The sequence below is a fragment of the Oncorhynchus keta genome, chromosome 34 (assembly GCF_023373465.1).
Source record: "Oncorhynchus keta strain PuntledgeMale-10-30-2019 chromosome 34, Oket_V2, whole genome shotgun sequence".
Lineage (NCBI taxonomy): Eukaryota > Metazoa > Chordata > Actinopteri > Salmoniformes > Salmonidae > Oncorhynchus > Oncorhynchus keta.
Window position 1 is genome coordinate 71200415 of NC_068454.1, and position 23150 is coordinate 71223564.

Genomic DNA, 23150 nt, shown 5'->3' on the forward strand with positions numbered 1-23150 from the left:
ATATTATTCTGTATAATGAAAAGCTTTACAAATGTAATTTATTATTATTATTATTATTACTTTCTGCAAACCAAAATGTATGAGTTGTCATAAATCATAAGTGCCAGATGTGGCATTATGCTATATGGTTGAATGTTTGTAGGGCAAGGTAGAGACAGAATGGTGGGAAAGACAGGGGGGGGAAAGAGGGTGAGACTGACTGTGATGGGAAAGAGAGGGGGGAAAAGAGGGTGAGACTGACTGTGATGGGAAAGAGAGGGGGGAAAAGAGGGTGAGACTGACTGTGATGGGAAAGAGAGGGGGGAAAAGAGGGTGAGACTGACTGTGATGGGGAAGAGAGGGGGGGAAAGAGGGTGAGACTGACTGTGATGGGGAAGAGAGGGGGGGAAAAGAGGGTGAGACTGACTGTGATGGGAAAGAGAGGGGGGGAAAGAGGGTGAGACTGACTGTGATGGGAAAGAGAGGGGGAAAGAGGGTGAGACTGACTGTGATGGGAAAGAGAAGGGGGGAAAGAGGGTGAGACTGACTGTGATCGGAAAGAGAGGGGGAAAAGAGGGTGAGACTGACTGTGATGGGAAAGAGAGGGGGGGAAAGAGGGTGAGACTGACTGTGATGGGAAAGAGAGGGGGGAAAAGAGGGTGAGACTGACTGTGATGGGAAAGAGAGGGGGGAAAAGAGGGTGATACTGGCTGTGATGGGGAAGAGGGGGGAAGAGGGTGAGACTGGCTGTGATGGGAAAGAGAGGGGGAAAACAGGGTGAGACTGACTGTGATGGGAAAGAGAGGGGGAAAAGAGGGTGAGACTGGCTGTGATGGGGAAGAGGGGGGGGAAGAGGGTGAGACTGACTGTGATGGGAAAGAGAGGGGGGGAAATAGGGTGAGACTGACTGTGATGGGAAAGAGAGGGGGAAAAGAGGGTGAGACTGGCTGTGATGGGGAAGAGGGGGGAGAGGGTGAGACTGACTGTGATGGGAAAGAGAGGGGGAAACAGGGTGAGACTGACTGATGGGAAAGAGAGGGGGAAAAGAGGGTGAGACTGGCTGTGATGGGGAAGAGGGGGGAAGAGGGTGAGACTGACTGTGATGGGAAAGAGAGGGGGAAATAGGGTGAGACTGACTGTGATGGGAAAGAGAGGGGGAAAAGAGGGTGAGACAGGCTGTGATGGGGAAGAGGGGGAGAGGGTGAGACTGACTGTGATGGGAAAGAGAGGGGGAAAATAGGGTGAGACTGACTGTGATGGGGAAGAGAGGGGGGAAAAGAGGGTGAGACTGACTGTGATGGGGAAGAGAGGGGGGAAAAGAGGGTGAGACTGACTGTGATGGGAAAGAGGGTGAGACTGACTGTGATGGGAAAGAGAGGGGGGAAAGAGGGTGAGACTGACTGTGATGGGAAAGAGAGGGGGGAAAGAGGGTGAGACTGACTGTGATCGGAAAGAGAGGGGGGAAAAGAGGGGGAGACTGACTGTGATGGGAAAGAGAGGGGGAAGAGGGTGAGACTGACTGTGATGGGAAAGAGAGGGGGGAAAAGAGGGTGAGACTGACTGTGATGGGAAAGAGAGGGGGGAAAAGAGGGTGAGACTGGCTGTGATGGGGAAGAGGGGGGGGGGAAGAGGGTGAGACTGACTCTGATGGGAAAGCGAGGGGGGGGAAATAGGGTGAGACTGACTGTGATGGGAAAGAGAGGGGGAAAACAGGGTGAGACTGACTGTGATGGGAAAGAGAGGGGGAAAACAGGGTGAGACTGGCTGTGATGGGAAAGAGAGGGGGAAAAGAGGGTGAGACTGGCTGTGATGGGGAAGAGGGGGGGGAAGAGGGTGAGACTGACTCTGATGGGAAAGAGAGGGGGGAAAAGAGGGTGAGACTGACTGTGATGGGAAAGAGAGGGGGGAAAAGAGGGTGAGACTGACTGTGATGGGAAAGAGAGGGGGGAAAAGAGGGTGAGACTGGCTGTGATGGGGAAGGGGGGGGGGGAAGAGGGTGAGACTGACTCTGATGGGAAAGAGAGAGGGGGAAAATAGGGTGAGACTGACTGTGATGGGAAAGAGAGGGGGGAAAACAGGGTGAGACTGACTGTGATGGGAAAGAGAGGGGGGGAAAGAGGGTGAGACTGACTGTGATGGGAAAGAGAGGGGGGGAAAGAGGGTGAGACTGACTGTGATGGGAAAGAGAAGGGGGGAAAGAGGGTGAGACTGACTGTGATCGGAAAGAGAGGGGGGAAAAGAGGGTGAGACTGACTGTGATGGGAAAGAGAGGGGGAAAGAGGGTGAGACTGACTGTGATGGGAAAGAGAGGGGGGAAAAGAGGGTGAGACTGACTGTGATGGGAAAGAGAGGGGGGAAAAGAGGGTGATACTGGCTGTGATGGGGAAGAGGGGGGGGAAGAGGGTGAGACTGGCTGTGATGGGAAAGAGAGGGGGGAAAACAGGGTGAGACTGACTGTGATGGGAAAGAGAGGGGGGAAAAGAGGGTGAGACTGGCTGTGATGGGGAAGAGGGGGGAAGAGGGTGAGACTGACTGTGATGGGAAAGAGAGGGGGGGAAATAGGGTGAGACTGACTGTGATGGGAAAGAGAGGGGGGAAAAGAGGGTGAGACTGGCTGTGATGGGGAAGAGGGGGGAGAGGGTGAGACTGACTGTGATGGGAAAGAGAGGGGGGGAAACAGGGTGAGACTGACTGATGGGAAAGAGAGGGGGGAAAAGAGGGTGAGACTGGCTGTGATGGGGAAGGGGGGGAAGAGGGTGAGACTGACTGTGATGGGAAAGAGAGGGGGGGAAATAGGGTGAGACTGACTGTGATGGGAAAGAGAGGGGGGAAAAGAGGGTGAGACAGGCTGTGATGGGGAAGAGGGGGGGGAGAGGGTGAGACTGACTGTGATGGGAAAGAGAGGGGGGAAAATAGGGTGAGACTGACTGTGATGGGGAAGAGAGGGGGGAAAAGAGGGTGAGACTGACTGTGATGGGGAAGAGAGGGGGGAAAAGAGGGTGAGACTGACTGTGATGGGAAAGAGGGTGAGACTGACTGTGATGGGAAAGAGAGGGGGGGAAAGAGGGTGAGACTGACTGTGATGGGAAAGAGAGGGGGGAAAGAGGGTGAGACTGACTGTGATCGGAAAGAGAGGGGGGAAAAGAGGGTGAGACTGACTGTGATGGGAAAGAGAGGGGGGAAGAGGGTGAGACTGACTGTGATGGGAAAGAGAGGGGGAAAAGAGGGTGAGACTGACTGTGATGGGAAAGAGAGGGGGAAAAGAGGGTGAGACTGGCTGTGATGGGGAAGAGGGGGGAAGAGGGTGAGACTGACTCTGATGGGAAAGCGAGGGGGGAAATAGGGTGAGACTGACTGTGATGGGAAAGAGAGGGGGAAACAGGGTGAGACTGACTGTGATGGGAAAGAGGGGGGAAAACAGGGTGAGACTGGCTGTGATGGGAAAGAGAGGGGGAAAAGAGGGTGAGACTGGCTGTGATGGGGAAGAGGGGGGGGAAGAGGGTGAGACTGACTCTGATGGGAAAGAGAGGGGGGAAAAGAGGGTGAGACTGACTGTGATGGGAAAGAGAGGGGGGAAAAGAGGGTGAGACTGACTGTGATGGGAAAGAGAGGGGGAAAAGAGGGTGAGACTGGCTGTGATGGGGAAGGGGGGGGGGAAGAGGGTGAGACTGACTCTGATGGGAAAGAGAGGGGGAAAATAGGGTGAGACTGACTGTGATGGGAAAGAGAGGGGGGAAAACAGGGTGAGACTGACTGTGATGGGAAAGAGAGGGGGGAAAAGAGGGTGAGACTGGCTGTGATGGGGAAGAGGGGGTAAGAGGGTGAGACTGACTCTGATGGGAAAGAGAGGGGGAAATAGGGTGAGACTGACTGTGATGGGAAAGAGAGGGGGGAAAACAGGGTGAGACTGGCTGTGATGGGAAAGAGAGGGGGAAAAGAGGGTGAGACTGACTGTGATGGGAAAGAGAGGGGGGAAAAGAGGGTGAGACTGACTGTGATGGGAAAGAGAGGGGGGAAAAGAGGGTGAGACTGGCTGTGATGGGGAAGATGGTGAGACTGACTCTGATGGAAAAGAGAGGGGGGGGAAATAGGGTGAGACTGACTGTGATGGGAAAGAGAGGGGGGAAAAGAGGGTGAGACTGGCTGTGATGGGGAAGATGGTGAGACTGACTCTGATGGGAAAGAGAGGGGGGAAATAGGGTGAGACTGACTGTGATGGGAAAGAGAGGGGGGAAAAGAGGGTGAGACTGACTGTGATGGGAAAGAGAGGGGGGAAAAGAGGGTGAGACTGACTGTGATGGGAAAGAGAGGGGGGAAAAGAGGGTGAGACTGACTGTGATGGGAAAGAGAGGGGGGAAAAGAGGGTGAGACTGACTGTGATGGGAAAGAGAGGGGGGAAAAGAGGGTGAGACTGACTGTGATGGGGAAGAGAGGGGGAAAAGAGGGTGAGACTGACTGTGATGGGGAAGAGAGGGGGGAAAAGAGGGTGAGACTGACTGTGATGGGAAAGAGAGGGGGAAAGAGGGTGAGACTGACTGTGATGGGAAAGAGAGGGGGAAAGAGGGTGAGACTGACTGTGATGGGAAAGAGAAGGGGGGAAAGAGGGTGAGACTGACTGTGATCGGAAAGAGAGGGGGAAAAGAGGGTGAGACTGACTGTGATGGGAAAGAGAGGGGGGAAAGAGGGTGAGACTGACTGTGATGGGAAAGAGAGGGGGGAAAAGAGGGTGAGACTGACTGTGATGGGAAAGAGAGGGGGAAAAGAGGGTGATACTGGCTGTGATGGGGAAGAGGGGGGAAGAGGGTGAGACTGGCTGTGATGGGAAAGAGAGGGGGAAAACAGGGTGAGACTGACTGTGATGGGAAAGAGAGGGGGAAAAGAGGGTGAGACTGGCTGTGATGGGGAAGAGGGGGGGAAGAGGGTGAGACTGACTGTGATGGGAAAGAGAGGGGGAAATAGGGTGAGACTGACTGTGATGGGAAAGAGAGGGGGGAAAAGAGGGTGAGACTGGCTGTGATGGGGAAGAGGGGGGAGAGGGTGAGACTGACTGTGATGGGAAAGAGAGGGGGGAAACAGGGTGAGACTGACTGATGGGAAAGAGAGGGGGAAAAGAGGGTGAGACTGGCTGTGATGGGGAAGAGGGGGGGAAGAGGGTGAGACTGACTGTGATGGGAAAGAGAGGGGGAAATAGGGTGAGACTGACTGTGATGGGAAAGAGAGGGGGGAAAAGAGGGTGAGACAGGCTGTGATGGGGAAGAGGGGGGAGAGGGTGAGACTGACTGTGATGGGAAAGAGAGGGGGGAAAATAGGGTGAGACTGACTGTGATGGGGAAGAGAGGGGGGAAAAGAGGGTGAGACTGACTGTGATGGGGAAGAGAGGGGGGAAAAGAGGGTGAGACTGACTGTGATGGGAAAGAGGGTGAGACTGACTGTGATGGGAAAGAGAGGGGGGGAAAGAGGGTGAGACTGACTGTGATGGGAAAGAGAGGGGGGAAAGAGGGTGAGACTGACTGTGATCGGAAAGAGAGGGGGGAAAAGAGGGTGAGACTGACTGTGATGGGAAAGAGAGGGGGGGAAGAGGGTGAGACTGACTGTGATGGGAAAGAGAGGGGGGAAAAGAGGGTGAGACTGACTGTGATGGGAAAGAGAGGGGGGAAAAGAGGGTGAGACTGGCTGTGATGGGGAAGAGGGGGGAAGAGGGTGAGACTGACTCTGATGGGAAAGCGAGGGGGGGAAATAGGGTGAGACTGACTGTGATGGGAAAGAGAGGGGGGAAAACAGGGTGAGACTGACTGTGATGGGAAAGAGAGGGGGGAAAACAGGGTGAGACTGGCTGTGATGGGAAAGAGAGGGGGGAAAAGAGGGTGAGACTGGCTGTGATGGGGAAGAGGGGGGGGAAGAGGGTGAGACTGACTCTGATGGGAAAGAGAGGGGGGAAAAGAGGGTGAGACTGACTGTGATGGGAAAGAGAGGGGGAAAAGAGGGTGAGACTGACTGTGATGGGAAAGAGAGGGGGGAAAAGAGGGTGAGACTGGCTGTGATGGGGAAGGGGGGGGGGAAGAGGGTGAGACTGACTCTGATGGGAAAGAGAGGGGGGGAAAATAGGGTGAGACTGACTGTGATGGGAAAGTGAGGGGGGAAAACAGGGTGAGACTGACTGTGATGGGAAAGAGAGGGGGGAAAAGAGGGTGAGACTGGCTGTGATGGGGAAGAGGGGGGGTAAGAGGGTGAGACTGACTCTGATGGGAAAGAGAGGGGGGAAATAGGGTGAGACTGACTGTGATGGGAAAGAGAGGGGGGAAAACAGGGTGAGACTGGCTGTGATGGGAAAGAGAGGGGGGAAAAGAGGGTGAGACTGACTGTGATGGGAAAGAGAGGGGGGAAAAGAGGGTGAGACTGACTGTGATGGGAAAGAGAGGGGGGAAAAGAGGGTGAGACTGGCTGTGATGGGGAAGATGGTGAGACTGACTCTGATGGAAAAGAGAGGGGGGGGAAATAGGGTGAGACTGACTGTGATGGGAAAGAGAGGGGGGAAAAGAGGGTGAGACTGGCTGTGATGGGGAAGATGGTGAGACTGACTCTGATGGGAAAGAGAGGGGGAAATAGGGTGAGACTGACTGTGATGGGAAAGAGGGGGGAAACAGGGTGAGACTGACTGTGATGGGAAAGAGAGGGGGAAAGAGGGTAAGACTGGCTGTGATGGGGAAGAGGGGGAAGAGGGTGAGACTGACTGTGATGGGAAAGAGAGGGGGGAAGTAGGTGAGACTGACTGTGATGGGAAAGAGAGGGGGAAAAGAGGGTGAGACTGGCTGTGATGGGGAAGGGGGGAAAGAGGGTGAGACTGACTGTGATGGGAAAGAGAGGGGGGAAATAGGGTGAGACTGACTGTGATGGGAAAGAGAGGGGGAAAACAGGGTGAGACTGACTGTGATGGGAAAGAGGGGGGAAAAGAGGGTGAGACTGACTGTGATGGGAAAGAGAGGGGGGAAAGAGGGTGAGACTGACTGTGATGGGAAAGAGAGGGGGGAAAAGAGGGTGAGACTGACTGTGATGGGGAAGAGAGGGGGGAAAAGAGGGTGAGACTGACTGTGATGGGGAAGAGAGGGGGGAAAAGAGGGTGAGACTGACTGTGATGGGAAAGAGGGTGAGACTGACTGTGATGGGAAAGAGAGGGGGAAAGAGGGTGAGACAGACTGTGATGGGAAAGAGAGGGGGAAAGAGGGTGAGACTGACTGTGATGGGAAAGAGAGGGGGAAAGAGGCTGAGACTGACTGTGATGGGAAAAGAGGGGGTAAGAGGGTGAGACTGACTGTGATGGGAAAGAGAGGGGGAAAACAGGGTGAGACTGGCTGTGATGGGAAAGAGAGGGGGAAAAGAGGGTGAGACTGACTGTGATGGGGAAGAGAGGGGGAAAAGAGGGTGAGACTGACTGTGATGGGAAAGAGGGTGAGACTGACTGTGATGGGAAAGAGAGGGGGGAAAAGAGGGTGAGACTGACTGTGATGGGAAAGAGAGGGGGAAAGAGGGTGAGACTGACTGTGATGGGAAAGAGAGGGGGGGAAAGAGGGTGAGACTGACTGTGATGGGAAAGAGAGGGGGGAAAAGAGGGTGAGACTGACTGTGATGGGAAAGAGAGGGGGGAAAACAGGGTGAGACTGGCTGTGATGGGAAAGAGAGGGGGGAAAAGAGGGTGAGACTGACTGTGATGGGAAAGAGAGGGGGGAAAAGAGGGTGAGACTGACTGTGATGGGAAAGAGAGGGGGGAAAAGAGGGTGAGACTGGCTGTGATGGGGAAGAGGGGGGGGAAGAGGGTGAGACTGACTGATGGGAAAGAGAGGGGGGAAATAGGGTGAGACTGACTGTGATGGGAAAGAGAGGGGGGAAAACAGGGTGAGACTGGCTGTGATGGGAAAGAGAGGGGGGAAAAGAGGGTGAGACTGGCTGTGATGGGGAAGAGGGGGGGGAAGAGGGTGAGACTGACTCTGATGGGAAAGAGAGGGGGGAAAAGAGGGTGAGACTGACTGTGATGGGAAAGAGAGGGGGGAAAAGAGGGTGAGACTGACTGTGATGGGAAAGAGAGGGGGGAAAAGAGGGTGAGACTGGCTGTGATGGGGAAGGGGGGAGAGGGTGAGACTGACTCTGATGGGAAAGAGAGGGGGGGAAAATAGGGTGAGACTGACTGTGATGGGAAAGAGAGGGGGGAAAAGAGGGTGAGACTGACTGTGATGGGAAAGAGGGTGAGACTGACTGTGATGGGGAAGGGGGGGGGGAAGAGGGTGAGACTGACTCTGATGGGAAAGAGAGGGGGGGAAAATAGGGTGAGACTGACTGTGATGGGAAAGAGAGGGGGGAAAACAGGGTGAGACTGACTGTGATGGGAAAGAGAGGGGGGAAAAGAGGGTGAGACTGGCTGTGATGGGGAAGAGGGGGGGTAAGAGGGTGAGACTGACTCTGAATAGAAAGAGAGGGGGGGGGGGAAATAGGGTGAGACTGACTGTGATGGGAAAGAGAGGGGGGAAAACAGGGTGAGACTGGCTGTGATGGGAAAGAGAGGGGGGAAAAGAGGGTGAGACTGACTGTGATGGGAAAGAGAGGGGGAAAGAGGGTGAGACTGACTGTGATGGGAAAGAGAGGGGGGAAAGGAGGGTGAGACTGACTGTGATGGGAAAGAGAGGGGGAAATGAGGGTGAGACTGACTGTGATGGGAAAGAGAGGGGGGAAAAGAGGGTGAGACTGGCTGTGATGGGGAAGATGGTGAGACTGACTCTGATGGGAAAGAGAGGGGGGAAATAGGGTGAGACTGACTGTGATGGGAAAGAGAGGGGGGAAAACAGGGTGAGACTGACTGTGATGGGAAAGAGAGGGGGGAAAGAGGGTAAGACTGGCTGTGATGGGGAAGAGGGGGGAAGAGGGTGAGACTGACTGTGATGGGAAAGAGAGGGGGGAAGTAGGGTGAGACTGACTGTGATGGGAAAGAGAGGGGGAAAAGAGGGTGAGACTGGCTGTGATGGGGAAGGGGGGAAGAGGGTGAGACTGACTGTGATGGGAAAGAGAGGGGGAAATAGGGTGAGACTGACTGTGATGGGAAAGAGAGGGGGAAACAGGTGAGACTGACTGTGATGGGAAAGAGAGGGGGGAAAAGAGGGTGAGACTGACTGTGATGGGAAAGAGAGGGGGGAATAGAGGGTGAGACTGACTGTGATGGGAAAGAGAGGGGGGAAAAGAGGGTGAGACTGACTGTGATGGGAAAGAGAGGGGGGGGAAGAGGGTGAGACTGGCTGTGATGGGGAAGAGGGGGGGGGAAGACGGTGAGACTGACTGTGATGGGAAAGAGAGGGGGAAAACAGGGTGAGACTGACTGTGATAGGAAAGAGAGGGGGGAAAAGAGGGTGAGACTGGCTGTGATGGGGAAGGGGGTGAGACTGACTGTGATGGGAAAGAGAGGGGGAAAAGAGGGTGAGACTGACTGTGATGGGAAAGAGGGTGAGACTGGCTGTGATGGGAAAGAGAGGGGGAAAACAGGGTGAGACTGACTGTGATGGGAAAGAGAGGGGGAAAAGAGGGTGAGACTGGCTGTGATGGGGAAGAGGGGGAAGAGGGTGAGACTGACTGATGGGAAAGAGAGGGGGAAATAGGGTGAGACTGACTGTGATGGGAAAGAGAGGGGGGAAAAGAGGGTGAGACTGGCTGTGATGGGAAAGAGAGGGGGGGAAAGAGGGTGAGACTGACTGTGATGGGAAAGAGAGGGGGGAAAAGAGGGTGAGACTGACTGTGATGGGAAAGAGAGGGGGGAAAAGAGGGTGAGACTGACTGTGATGGGAAAGAGAGGGGGGAAAAGAGGGTGAGACTGGCTGTGATGGGGAAGAGGGGGGGGAAGAGGGTGAGACTGACTCTGATGGGAAAGAGAGGGGGGGAAATAGGGTGAGACTGACTGTGATGGGAAAGAGAGGGGGAAAACAGGGTGAGACTGACTGTGATGGGAAAGAGAGGGGGGAAAAGAGGGTGAGACTGGCTGTGATGGGGAAGAGGGGGGGAAGAGGGTGAGACTGACTGTGATGGGAAAGAGAGGGGGGGAAATAGGGTGAGACTGACTGTGATGGGGAAGAGAGGGGGGAAAAGAGGGTGAGACTGGCTGTGATGGGGAAGAGAGGGGGGAAAAGAGGGTGAGACTGACTGTGATGGGAAAGAGGGTGAGACTGACTGTGATGGGAAAGAGAGGGGGGGAAAGAGGGTGAGACTGACTGTGATGGGAAAGAGAGGGGGAAAGAGGGTGAGACTGACTGTGATGGGAAAGAGAGGGGGGGAAAGAGGCTGAGACTGACTGTGATGGGAAAGAGAGGGGGGTAAGAGGGTGAGACTGACTGTGATGGGAAAGAGAGGGGGGAAAACAGGGTGAGACTGGCTGTGATGGGAAAGAGAGGGGGGGAAAGAGGGTGAGACTGGCTGTGATGGGAAAGAGAGGGGGGGAAAGAGGGTGAGACTGACTGTGATGGGAAAGAGAGGGGGGAAAACAGGGTGAGACTGGCTGTGATGGGAAAGAGAGGGGGAAAGAGGGTGAGACTGACTGTGATGGGAAAGAGAGGGGGGAAAAGAGGGTGAGACTGACTGTGATGGGAAAGAGAGGGGGAAAAGAGGGTGAGACTGACTGTGATGGGAAAGAGAGGGGGAAAGAGGGTGAGACTGGCTGTGATGGGGAAAGGGGGAAGAGGGTGAGACTGACTCTGATGGGAAAGAAGGGGGGAAATAGGGTGAGACTGACTGTGATGGGAAAGAGAGGGGGAAAACAGGGTGAGACTGACTGTGATGGGAAAGAGAGGGGGAAAAGAGGGTGAGACTGGCTGTGATGGGGAAGAGGGGGGAAGAGGGTGAGACTGACTGTGATGGGAAAGAGAGGGGGAAATAGGGTGAGACTGACTGTGATGGGGAAGAGAGGGGGAAAAGAGGGTGAGACTGGCTGTGATGGGGAAGAGAGGGGGAAAAGAGGGTGAGACTGACTGTGATGGGAAAGAGGGTGAGACTGACTGTGATGGGAAAGAGAGGGGGGGAAAGAGGGTGAGACTGACTGTGATGGGAAAGAGAGGGGGGGAAAGAGGGTGAGACTGACTGTGATGGGAAAGAGAGGGGGGGAAAGAGGCTGAGACTGACTGTGATGGGAAAGAGAGGGGGGTAAGAGGGTGAGACTGACTGTGATGGGAAAGAGAGGGGGGAAAACAGGGTGAGACTGGCTGTGATGGGAAAGAGAGGGGGGAAAAGAGGGTGAGACTGACTGTGATGGGGAAGAGAGGGGGGAAAAGAGGGTGAGACTGACTGTGATGGGAAAGAGGGTGAGACTGACTGTGATGGGAAAGAGAGGGGGGGAAAGAGGGTGAGACTGACTGTGATGGGAAAGAGAGGGGGGAAAGAGGGTGAGACTGACTGTGATGGGAAAGAGAGGGGGGGAAAGAGGGTGAGACTGACTGTGATGGGAAAGAGAGGGGGAAAAGAGGGTGAGACTGACTGTGATGGGAAAGAGAGGGGGGAAAACAGGGTGAGACTGGCTGTGATGGGAAAGAGAGGGGGGAAAAGAGGGTGAGACTGACTGTGATGGGAAAGAGAGGGGGAAAAGAGGGTGAGACTGACTGTGATGGGAAAGAGAGGGGGAAAAGAGGGTGAGACTGGCTGTGATGGGGAAGAGGGGGGGGAAGAGGGTGAGACTGACTGATGGGAAAGAGAGGGGGAAATAGGGTGAGACTGACTGTGATGGGAAAGAGAGGGGGAAAACAGGGTGAGACTGGCTGTGATGGGAAAGAGAGGGGGAAAAGAGGGTGAGACTGGCTGTGATGGGGAAGAGGGGGGAAGAGGGTGAGACTGACTCTGATGGGAAAGAGAGGGGGGAAAAGAGGGTGAGACTGACTGTGATGGGAAAGAGAGGGGGGAAAAGAGGGTGAGACTGACTGTGATGGGAAAGAGAGGGGGGAAAAGAGGGTGAGACTGGCTGTGATGGGGAAGGGGGGGGGGAGAGGGTGAGACTGACTCTGATGGGAAAGAGAGGGGGGAAAATAGGGTGAGACTGACTGTGATGGGAAAGAGAGGGGGGAAAAGAGGGTGAGACTGACTGTGATGGGAAAGAGGGTGAGACTGACTGTGATGGGGAAGGGGGGAAGAGGGTGAGACTGACTCTGATGGGAAAGAGAGGGGGAAAATAGGGTGAGACTGACTGTGATGGGAAAGAGAGGGGGAAAACAGGGTGAGACTGACTGTGATGGGAAAGAGAGGGGGAAAAGAGGGTGAGACTGGCTGTGATGGGGAAGAGGGGGTAAGAGGGTGAGACTGACTCTGAATAGAAAGAGAGGGGGGAAATAGGGTGAGACTGACTGTGATGGGAAAGAGAGGGGGAAAACAGGGTGAGACTGGCTGTGATGGGAAAGAGAGGGGGAAAAGAGGGTTAGACTGACTGTGATGGGAAAGAGAGGGGGAAAGAGGGTGAGACTGACTGTGATGGGAAAGAGAGGGGGGAAAGGAGGGTGAGACTGACTGTGATGGGAAAGAGAGGGGGGAAATGAGGGTGAGACTGACTGTGATGGGAAAGAGAGGGGGGAAAAGAGGGTGAGACTGGCTGTGATGGGGAAGATGGTGAGACTGACTCTGATGGGAAAGAGAGGGGGGGGGGAAATAGGGTGAGACTGACTGTGATGGGAAAGAGAGGGGGGAAAACAGGGTGAGACTGACTGTGATGGGAAAGAGAGGGGGGAAAGAGGGTAAGACTGGCTGTGATGGGGAAGAGGGGGGGGAAGAGGGTGAGACTGACTGTGATGGGAAAGAGAGGGGGGGAAGTAGGGTGAGACTGACTGTGATGGGAAAGAGAGGGGGGAAAAGAGGGTGAGACTGGCTGTGATGGGGAAGGGGGGGGGAAGAGGGTGAGACTGACTGTGATGGGAAAGAGAGGGGGGGAAATAGGGTGAGACTGACTGTGATGGGAAAGAGAGGGGGGGAAACAGGGTGAGACTGACTGTGATGGGAAAGAGAGGGGGGGAAAAGAGGGTGAGACTGACTGTGATGGGAAAGAGAGGGGGGGAAAGAGGGTGAGACTGACTGTGATGGGAAAGAGAGGGGGGAAAAGAGGGTGAGACTGACTGTGATGGGAAAGAGAGGGGGAAGAGGGTGAGACTGGCTGTGATGGGGAAGAGGGGGAAGAGGGTGAGACTGACTGTGATGGGAAAGAGAGGGGGAAAACAGGGTGAGACTGACTGTGATAGGAAAGAGAGGGGGGAAAAGAGGGTGAGACTGGCTGTGATGGGGAAGGGGGGGGGTGAGACTGACTGTGATGGGAAAGAGAGGGGGGAAAAGAGGGTGAGACTGACTGTGATGGGAAAGAGGGTGAGACTGGCTGTGATGGGAAAGAGAGGGGGGAAAACAGGGTGAGACTGACTGTGATGGGAAAGAGAGGGGGGAAAAGAGGGTGAGACTGGCTGTGATGGGGAAGAGGGGGGAAGAGGGTGAGACTGACTGATGGGAAAGAGAGGGGGGGAAATAGGGTGAGACTGACTGTGATGGGAAAGAGAGGGGGGAAAACAGGGTGAGACTGGCTGTGATGGGAAAGAGAGGGGGGGAAAGAGGGTGAGACTGACTGTGATGGGAAAGAGAGGGGGGAAAAGAGGGTGAGACTGACTGTGATGGGAAAGAGAGGGGGGAAAAGAGGGTGAGACTGACTGTGATGGGAAAGAGAGGGGGAAAAGAGGGTGAGACTGGCTGTGATGGGGAAGAGGGGGGGGAAGAGGGTGAGACTGACTCTGATGGGAAAGAGAGGGGGGGAAATAGGGTGAGACTGACTGTGATGGGAAAGAGAGGGGGAAAACAGGGTGAGACTGACTGTGATGGGAAAGAGAGGGGGGAAAAGAGGGTGAGACTGGCTGTGATGGGGAAGAGGGGGGGAAGAGGGTGAGACTGACTGTGATGGGAAAGAGAGGGGGGGAAATAGGGTGAGACTGACTGTGATGGGGAAGAGAGGGGGAAAAGAGGGTGAGACTGGCTGTGAGGGGGAAGAGGGGGGGAAGAGGGTGAGACTGACTGTGATGGGGAAAATAGGGTGAGACTGACTGTGATGGGAAAGAGAGGGGGAAAAGAGGGTGAGACTGGCTGTGATGGGGAAGAGGGGGGGAAGAGGGTGAGACTGACTGTGATGGGAAAAGAGGGGGAAATAGGGTGAGACTGACTGTGATGGGAAAGAGAGGGGGAAAAGAGGGTGAGACTGGCTGTGATGGGGAAGAGGGGGAAGAGGGTGAGACTGACTGTGATGGGAAAGAGAGGGGGGGAAATAGGGTGAGACTGACTGTGATGGGGAAGAGAGGGGGAAAAGAGGGTGAGACTGGCTGTGATGGGGAAGAGGGGGAAGAGGGTGAGACTGACTGTGATGGGAAAGAGAGGGGGAAAATAGGGTGAGACTGACTGTGATGGGAAAGAGAGGGGGAAAAGAGGGTGAGACTGGCTGTGATGGGGAAGAGGGGGAAGAGGGTGAGACTGACTGTGATGGGAAAGAGAGGGGGAAATAGGGTGAGACTGACTGTGATGGGAAAGAGAGGGGAAAAAAGAGGGTGAGACTGGCTGTGATGGGGAAGAGGGGGAAGAGGGTGAGACTGGCTGTGATGGGAAAGAGAGGGGGAAAGAGGGTGAGACTGACTGTGATGGGGAAAGAGAGGGGGAAAAGAGGGTGAGACTGCTGTGATGGGAAAGAGAGGGGGAAAAGAGGGTGAGACTGACTGTGATGGGAAAGAGAGGGGGAAAAGAGGGTGAGACTGGCTGTGATGGGGAAGAGGGGGTGAGACTGACTGTGATGGGAAAGAGAGGGGGAAAAGAGGGTGAGACTGGCTGTGATGGGGAAGAGGGGGAAAGAGGGTGAGACTGACTGTGATGGGAAAGAGAGGGGGAAAACAGGGTGAGACTGACTGTGATAGGAAAGAGAGGGGGAAAAGAGGGTGAGACTGACTGTGATGGGAAAGAGAGGGGGGGAAAGAGGGTGAGACTGACTGTGATGGGAAAGAGAGGGGGGAAAAGAGGGTGAGACTGGCTGTGATGGGAAGAGGGGGGAAGGGTGAGACTGACTGTGATGGGAAAGAGGGTGAGACTGGCTGTGATGGGAAAGAGAGGGGGAAAACAGGGTGAGACTGACTGTGATGGGAAAGAGAGGGGGAAAAGAGGGTGAGACTGACTGTGATGGGAAAGAGAGGGGGGAAAAGAGGGTGAGACTGACTGTGATGGGAAAGAGAGGGGGAAAAGGGTGAGACTGGCTGTGATGGGGAGAGGGGGGGGAAAACAGGGGGTGAGACTGACTGTGATGGGGAAGAGAGGGGGGAAAAGAGGGTGAGACTGGCTGTGATGGGGAAGAGGGGGGGAAGACGGTGAGACTGACTGTGATGGGAAAGAGAGGGGGGAAAATAGGGTGAGACTGACTGTGATGGGAAAGAGAGGGGGGAAAAGAGGGTGAGACTGGCTGTGATGGGGAAGAGGGGGGAAGAGGGTGAGACTGACTGTGATGGGAAAGAGAGGGGGAAAAGAGGGTGAGACTGACTGTGATGGGAAAGAGAGGGGGAAAAGAGGGTGAGACTGACTGTGATGGGAAAGAGAGGGGGGAAAAGAGGGTGAGACTGGCTGTGATGGGGAAGAGGGGGGAAGAGGGTGAGACTGACTCTGATGGGAAAGAGAGGGGGGAAATAGGGTGAGACTGACTGTGATGGGAAAGAGAGGGGAAAACAGGGTGAGACTGACTGTGATGGGAAAGAGGGGGGGAAAAGAGGGTGAGACTGGCTGTGATGGGGAAGAGGGGGGAAGAGGGTGAGACTGACTGTGATGGGAAAGAGAGGGGGAAATAGGGTGAGACTGACTGTGATGGGGAAGAGAGGGGGGAAAAGAGGGTGAGACTGGCTGTGATGGGGAAGAGGGGGAAGACGGTGAGACTGACTGTGATGGGAAAGAGAGGGGGAAAATATTGTGAGACTGACTGTGATGGGAAAAGAGAGGGGGAAAAGAGGGTGAGACTGGCTGTGATGGGGAAGAGGGGGAAGAGGGTGAGACTGACTGTGATGGGAAAAGAGAGGGGGAAATAGGGTGAGACTGACTGTGATGGGAAAGAGAGGGGGAAAAGAGGGTGAGACTGGCTGTGATGGGGAAGAGGGGGAAGAGGGTGAGACTGACTGTGATGGGAAAGAGAGGGGGAAATAGGGTGAGACTGACTGTGATGGGGAAGAGAGGGGGGAAAAGAGGGTGAGACTGGCTGTGATGGGGAAGAGGGGGAAGAGGGTGAGACTGACTGTGATGGGAAAGAGAGGGGGAAAATAGGGTGAGACTGACTGTGATGGGAAAGAGAGGGGGAAAAGAGGGTGAGACTGGCTGTGATGGGGAAGAGGGGGGAAGAGGGTGAGACTGACTGTGATGGGAAAGAGAGGGGGGGAAATAGGGTGAGACTGACTGTGATGGGAAAGAGAGGGGGGAAAAGAGGGTGAGACTGGCTGTGATGGGGAAGAGGGGGGGACTGGCTGTGATGGGAAAGAGAGGGGGGAAAAGAGGGTGAGACTGACTGATGGGAAAGAGAGGGGGGAAAAGAGGGTGAGACTGACTGTGATGGGAAAGAGAGGGGGGAAAAGAGGGTGAGACTGACTGTGATGGGAAAGAGAGGGGGGGAAAGAGGGTGAGACTGGCTGTGATGGGGAAGAGGGGGGGGGAGGGGGAGACTGACTGTGATGGGAAAGAGAGGGGGGGAAAGAGGGTGAGACTGGCTGTGATGGGGAAGAGGGGGGGAAGAGGGTGAGACTGACTGTGATGGGAAAGAGAGGGGGGAAAACAGGGTGAGACTGACTGTGATAGGAAAGAGAGGGGGGAAAAGAGGGTGAGACTGGCTGTGATGGGGAAGAGGGGGGAGGGTGAGACTGACTGTGATGGGAAAGAGGGTGAGACTGGCTGTGATGGGAAAAAGGGGGAAAACAGGGTGAGACTGACTGTGATGGGAAAAGAGGGGGAAAAGAGGGTGAGACTGACTGTGATGGGAAAGAGAGGGGGGAAAAGAGGGTGAGACTGACTGTGATGGGAAAGAGAGGGGGGAAAAGAGGGTGAGACTGGCTGTGATGGGGAAGGGGGGAGAGGGTGAGACTGACTGTGATGGGAAAGAGGGTGAGACTGGCTGTGATGGGAAAGAGAGGGGGGAAAACAGGGTGAGACTGACTGTGATGGGAAAGAGAGGGGGGAAAAGAGGGTGAGACTGACTGTGATGGGAAAGAGAGGGGGGAAAAGAGGGTGAGACTGACTGTGATGGGAAAGAGAGGGGGAAAAGAGGGTGAGACTGGCTGTGATGGGGAAGAGGGTGAGACTGACTCTGATGGGAAAGAGAGGGGGGGAAAATAGGGTGAGACTGACTGTGATGGGAAAGAGAGGGGGAAAACAGGGTGAGACTGACTGTGATGGGAAAGAGAGGGGGGAAAAGAGGGTGAGACTGGCTGTGATGGGGAAGAGGGGGGGGAGAGGGTGAGACTGACTGTGATGGGAAAGAGAGGGGGGAAAATAGGGTGAGACTGACTGTGATGGGAAAGAGAGGGGGGAAAAGAGGGTGAGACTGGCTGTGATGGGGAAGAGGGGGGGAAGAGGGTGAGACTGACTGTGATGGGAAAGAGAGGGGGGAAAACAGGGTGAGACTGACTGTGATGGGAAAGAGAGGGGGGAAAAGAGGGTGAGACTGACTGTGATGGGAAAGAGAGGGGGGGAAGAGGGTGAGACTGACTGTGAATTAGTTCTTAGAAGAATGTGACTGCAGACTGCCAAACCTCCCTTATTTGTATTTGATTGGCTGGCACCCAGCACCATGACCTAGACTGCTTACTGTATACTCACTGTGGATCCGATCACTATCTCAATCTACTGTCTGCTTGTTTACCTTTTAATAGATTGGAAATAGACTCATTTACAGTTTCCCTCTTTGAAAAAATAAATAACTGAATTTCCCTCTACTCTTGATATCTGAAACTATAGTTTCTGCAGTTCTATTTCATAATAAACATTTATACATAGTAACCCTACTGAGTCTAGTGTCCTGGTATTTACTGAGTATGGAATGTAGTGAGTACGTAAAGCAGTTGAGACATATTGACACCCCCCATATCCCTTTTGATGTATTTGAAAGGTGTAATATTTTGGAGGATTATTGAGTCCAAGTGTTTACTGTCTGTCTGTGTGTGCATGTGTTTGCACAGGTACTATGCAGGCTGGGCAGATAAGTGGGAGGGGAAGACCATTCCCATCGATGGAGACTTCTTCTGCTACACCCGTCATGAGCCCATCGGTGTGTGTGGCCAGATCATCCCGGTGAGTGAGTGAAGGAGCTGTTCAGTGTTTAGCGATGGACCTTGATGAATCTTAAACCATTCAGGGGTTAGGAATGGACCTCATTGATGAATCTTAAACCGTTCAGGGGTTAGGAATGGACCTCCTTGATGAATCTTAAACCGTTCAGGGGTTAGGAATGGACCTCCTTGATGAATCTTAAACCGTTCAGGGGTTAGGAATGGACCTCATTGATGAATCTTAAACCGTTCAGGGGTTAGGAATGGACCTCATTGATGAATCTTAAACCGTTCAGGGGTTAGGAATGGACCTCATTGATGAATCTTAAACCGTTCAGGGGTTAGGAATGGACCTCATTGATGAATCTTAAACCGTTCAGGGGTTAGGAATGGACCTCATTGATGAATCTTAAACCGTTCAGGGGTTAGGAATGGACCTCATTGATGAATCTTAAACCGTTCAGGGGTTAGGAATGGACCTCATTGATGAATCTTAAACCGTTCAGGGGTTAGGAATGGACCTCATTGATGAATCTTAAACCGTTCAGGGGTTAGGAATGGACCTCATTGATGAATCTTAAACCGTTCAGGGGTTAGGAATGGACCTCCTTGATTAATCTTAAACCGTTCAGGGGTTACGAATGGACCTCCTTGATGAATCTTAAGCTGTTCAGGGGTTAGGAATGGACCTCCTTGATGAATCTTAAGCTGTTCAGGGGTTAGGAATGGACCTCCTTGATGAATCTTAAACCGTTCAGGGGTTAGGAATGGACCTCCTTGATGAATCTTAAGCTGTTCAGGGGTTAGGAATGGACCTCCTTGATGAATCTTAAGCTGTTCAGGGGTTAGGAATGGACCTCCTTGATGAATCTTAAGCTGTTCAGGGGTTTGGAAGAACAAGTCTTATTTACAACTGCGACCTGGCCAAGATAAAGCAAAGCAGTGTGACACAAACAACACAGAGGTACACATGGGATCAAGATAAGGTAAGGCAATAAATAGGCCATAGTGGCGAAATAATTACAATTTAGCATTAACACTGGAGTGATAGATGAGCAGAAGATGAATGTGCAAGTTGAGACACTGGGGTGCAAAGGAGCAAAAAAATAAATAACAATATGGGGATGAGGTAGTTGGGTGGGCTTTTTACAGATGGGCTGTGTACTGGTGCAATTCTCTGTAAGCTGCTCTGACAGCTGATGCTTAAAGTTAGTGAGGGAGATATAAGACTCCAGCTTCAGTGATTTTTGTAGTTCGTTCCAGTCATTGGCAGCAGACAACTGGAAGGAAAGGCGGCCAAAGGAGGAGTTGGCTTTGGGGATGGCCAGTGAAATATACCTGCTGGAGCGCGTGCTACGGGTGGGTGCTGCTATGGTGACCAGTGAGCTGAGATAAGGCGGGGCTTTACCTCACAAAGACTTATAGATGACCTAGAACCAGTGGGTTTGGCGACGAATATGAAGCGAGGACCAGCCAACGAGAGAATACAGGTCGCAGTGGTGGGTAGTATATGGGGCTTTGGTAACAAAACGGATGGCACTGTGATCGACTACATCCAATTAGTGTTAGAGTGTTAGAGGCTATTTTGTAAATGACCAGCGTTGCCATTTTGTGGCCCCTTTCCTCTTGCCTGTGAGAGCAGGTTTGTTTGCTCTGTCTGTCATGGTGAAATAAACTGGGAGTGGAGAGGAATTAAGAGCAGGCAGAGCAGTTTCAGTGAGCTGGCTTCAGTCCCACCAGTCTCATGGTGAAAGAGACTGGGAGGAGGGAGAGGGGTAATATAAGGTGACACCCTGCCTCCAAAACCTGGTACGGCTGCAAGGCTGTGTTGTGTAAATATAGTGGCAGCCTGGACTTTAATGTGTTGAGTGCATGCATGGATTTATGTCTGTGTACTTTGCACACGCTTGACATGGTCTGTCTTCACTCTACCGTTCACTGTCTTCCTCTCTATCTTCCCTCAGTGGAACTTCCCTCTGCTGATGCAGGCATGGAAGCTGGGGCCAGCTCTGGCTACAGGCAACACTGTGGTGATGAAGGTGGCTGAGCAGACCCCCCTCACTGCCCTGTATGTGGCCAGTCTCATCAAGGAGGTTGGTACACTAATACACACACACATAACACACAAACACACCCTCCTTACCACACTTCTTAAGCTCCCACCCCCTTCTCTCTCTATCTCCTCTTTCTCTCCTCTCAGGTTGGTTTCCCTCCAGGTGTGGTGAACATCCTGCCTGGTATGGGTCCATCTGCTGGTTCTGCCATCGCCTCCCACATGGATGTGGATAAGGTGGCTTTCACAGGATCTACTGAGGTAAGACAGACCGCCCATACCTCAGGCATCTCAAAGAACTGAGTCACTGCTTTCAAAGGGCCAATGTGTTTTGGTGTATTAGTGTGTGTATGAGAATGAACCCTGTACTGTCTAAGCAGCTCCATGTGTCCAGGTAGGTCACCTGATCCAGCAGGCATCTGGCTCCAGCAACCTGAAGAAGGTCACTCTGGAGCTGGGAGGAAAGAGCCCCAACATAATCATGTCTGATGCCAACAGTGAGTACGGCTCAAGGCGACTTTACTTTTGGGATGGGCATCCAGTTAGAAATATGTAAAAAATGGGAACACTTCATTTGGATAGTCTGTTACAGATTATTTAGCAATATTTTAAGCAAAGTGTGGTGTCCGTTTTATTTATGAAGTATCAATTGCAGCAGGCATCTGCTACTTTTACAACGGACATCTACCAGAGGAGGCTGATGGGATGAGCTATAGGAGGACGGGCTCATTGTAATGACTGGAATGGAATCAATGGAACGGTGTCAAAAATGGTTTCCATATGTTTGACGTGTTTGATACTGTTCTGTTATTTTCATTCCAGCATTACAATGAGCCCGTCCTCCTATAGTACCTCCTCTGAAATCTACTAAGGCGTGTGCATGTTTGCCTGTGTGTCTTTATTTTTTTGATTGCGATTGCTGTGTCTGACTTGGCCGATATGTTTCGACTTGAGGTTCAGCAGTAAATACACCTTCGGCTTCAGGTCAAAACCTTGCTCAGCTATAATGTTTGTACTGCAGTGACAAATGCAGGATATGGCCAGAAAACGTACCTCAATCCCGGGATGGAAGATGTCCCTGTATTCCTAATTATCCCATTATCCGACATGGAAAATCAAAATACTGCTAGTTTTTTTTTAACTGCCTTTTTCATCAGCATGCTAGGCTAGCTAATGCTAAAGCAGCCCATTGGATTCCACAACTCTTCCGGCAGCTACCAAGGCCAGGTGTCAATTTCATGGAGTCCAATGCTGCAAAACGTCAAGTGGAAACATATCGGCTATGTATGACTGTGTTCTCTCTCTCTTTCTGCAGTGGCGGAGGCGGTGGAACAGTCCCACTTTGCCCTGTTCTTTAACCAGGGCCAGTGCTGCTGTGCCGGCTCCCGTACATACGTGCAGGACACCATCTATGATGAGTTTATGGAGCGCAGTGTGGAGCGGGCCAAGAGCAGGGTGGTGGGAGACCCCTTCAACATGAAGACTGAGCAGGGACCGCAGGTTAGAAATACTGCATGGTGCACAAACACACACCTAGACGAGTAGAGTAGGAGTTGAAGACGCACCCAGACGAGTAGAGTAGGAGTTGAAGACGCACACCCAAACATAAGACACTGGATAAAAATAGAAGAGCTGCACACTATATTGTACTGAAATAACTGTGGTAACAGCATTTCCAAATGCAGAGCCTTTATCAGAAAACAACTACAAGAATGCATTTGCATTGCATACATATACACAAGCACATGTAATCTGGTTTAGTTTATAACTCTCTCCCTAACACATTAATAAGGCACCCACTTACGAGCACTGTAAAACGGTTTCCTATCTAGGTGGATGAGGAACAGTTCAAGAAGATTCTGGGCTACATCAGCAGTGGGAAGCGTGAGGGGGCCAAGCTGATGTGCGGGGGAGGGGTGGCTGCAGACCGTGGCTACTTCATCCAACCAACCATTTTTGGAGATGTCCAGGACGGCATGACCATCGCCCGTGAGGAGGTACAGCAATGCATTGTCATTATTAACAACTCACTCTTCATGAAACTGGCTGTCAAGTTTCACCATTTTGGCCCCTGGGGCTGCCTTGACAGAATCCCCCTACTGGCTATACCCATGAAAATGAAAAGCCTGTATATTTTGGTTGTCTAAAGTATATTTGTGTGGCTATTCTGAAGCTAGAATCCTTAGTTGCTACATTAATTTTTCAACTTGTAAATGAATGATATATACCAATTGAATCTTAAAGAATAGAATGTATAAATGGCTCATGGGCTTAGTTCATATCCTGTCATACCCCATCAGAATATAAGCTTGTTTTACCTCAGTGTTTGTAAACAACAAATGTAAACAAACAATGTATAGCCTCAAAACATGGTTAAACCTATACATTGGATATCATGGATGGTCAGTCCTTGCCGTCTATGTACAGTATGAATTTGAGTGGTTACATTTTTCCGTCCCTTAATTTTTTAGCGAAACTGTGGCGAGGAGAACACTTTTGTTTCAATGAATTCTAGATCATACATGTGTAACATGTTCTCTTCAGAGAACCGATCTCTTTAGGTTAGATTCTTTAAATTAATTTCTCCTCTATAACAGATCTTTGGGCCGGTGATGCAGATCCTGAAGTTTAAGACTCTGGAGGAGGTGGTTGAGAGAGCCAACGACACAAAGTACGGCCTGGCAGCTGCTGTCTTCACCAAAGACATCGACAAGGCCCACTACATCTCTAGCGGACTTCGCGCTGGCACTGTCTGGTACGCTGATTTCTAGCTTACTTTATTTTACAATATGTCCATCAAATTGTCCATTTCTTTC

General features: G+C 52.7%; 1 protein-coding gene and 1 long non-coding RNA gene across 8 annotated transcripts in view; one reads left to right on the forward strand and one right to left on the reverse strand.

Annotated features, from left to right (window-relative positions):
- Positions 1-23150, forward strand: part of LOC118381193 (aldehyde dehydrogenase, mitochondrial-like) — a 32356-nt gene that overhangs the window by 8621 nt on the left and 585 nt on the right. Inside the window, exons 5-11 of the mRNA XM_052494616.1 lie at positions 18192-18303; positions 20246-20374; positions 20482-20595; positions 20729-20831; positions 21650-21834; positions 22167-22331; positions 22932-23089. Coding sequence (XP_052350576.1) covers positions 18192-18303; positions 20246-20374; positions 20482-20595; positions 20729-20831; positions 21650-21834; positions 22167-22331; positions 22932-23089 — 966 coding nt within the window. The remainder of the gene's footprint in view (positions 1-18191; positions 18304-20245; positions 20375-20481; positions 20596-20728; positions 20832-21649; positions 21835-22166; positions 22332-22931; positions 23090-23150) is intronic.
- Positions 18291-19098, reverse strand: LOC127915207 (uncharacterized). Of its 7 annotated transcripts, none has more exons than XR_008090565.1 (3): positions 19013-19098; positions 18509-18886; positions 18291-18424 (listed from the first exon to the last, which is right to left on the reverse strand). It is a non-coding gene; the product is annotated as an uncharacterized LOC127915207 (long non-coding RNA). The 7 variants fall into 7 exon arrangements; XR_008090568.1 differs by having other exon boundaries at positions 18509-18718; positions 19013-19096; XR_008090567.1 differs by having other exon boundaries at positions 18509-18760; positions 19013-19096.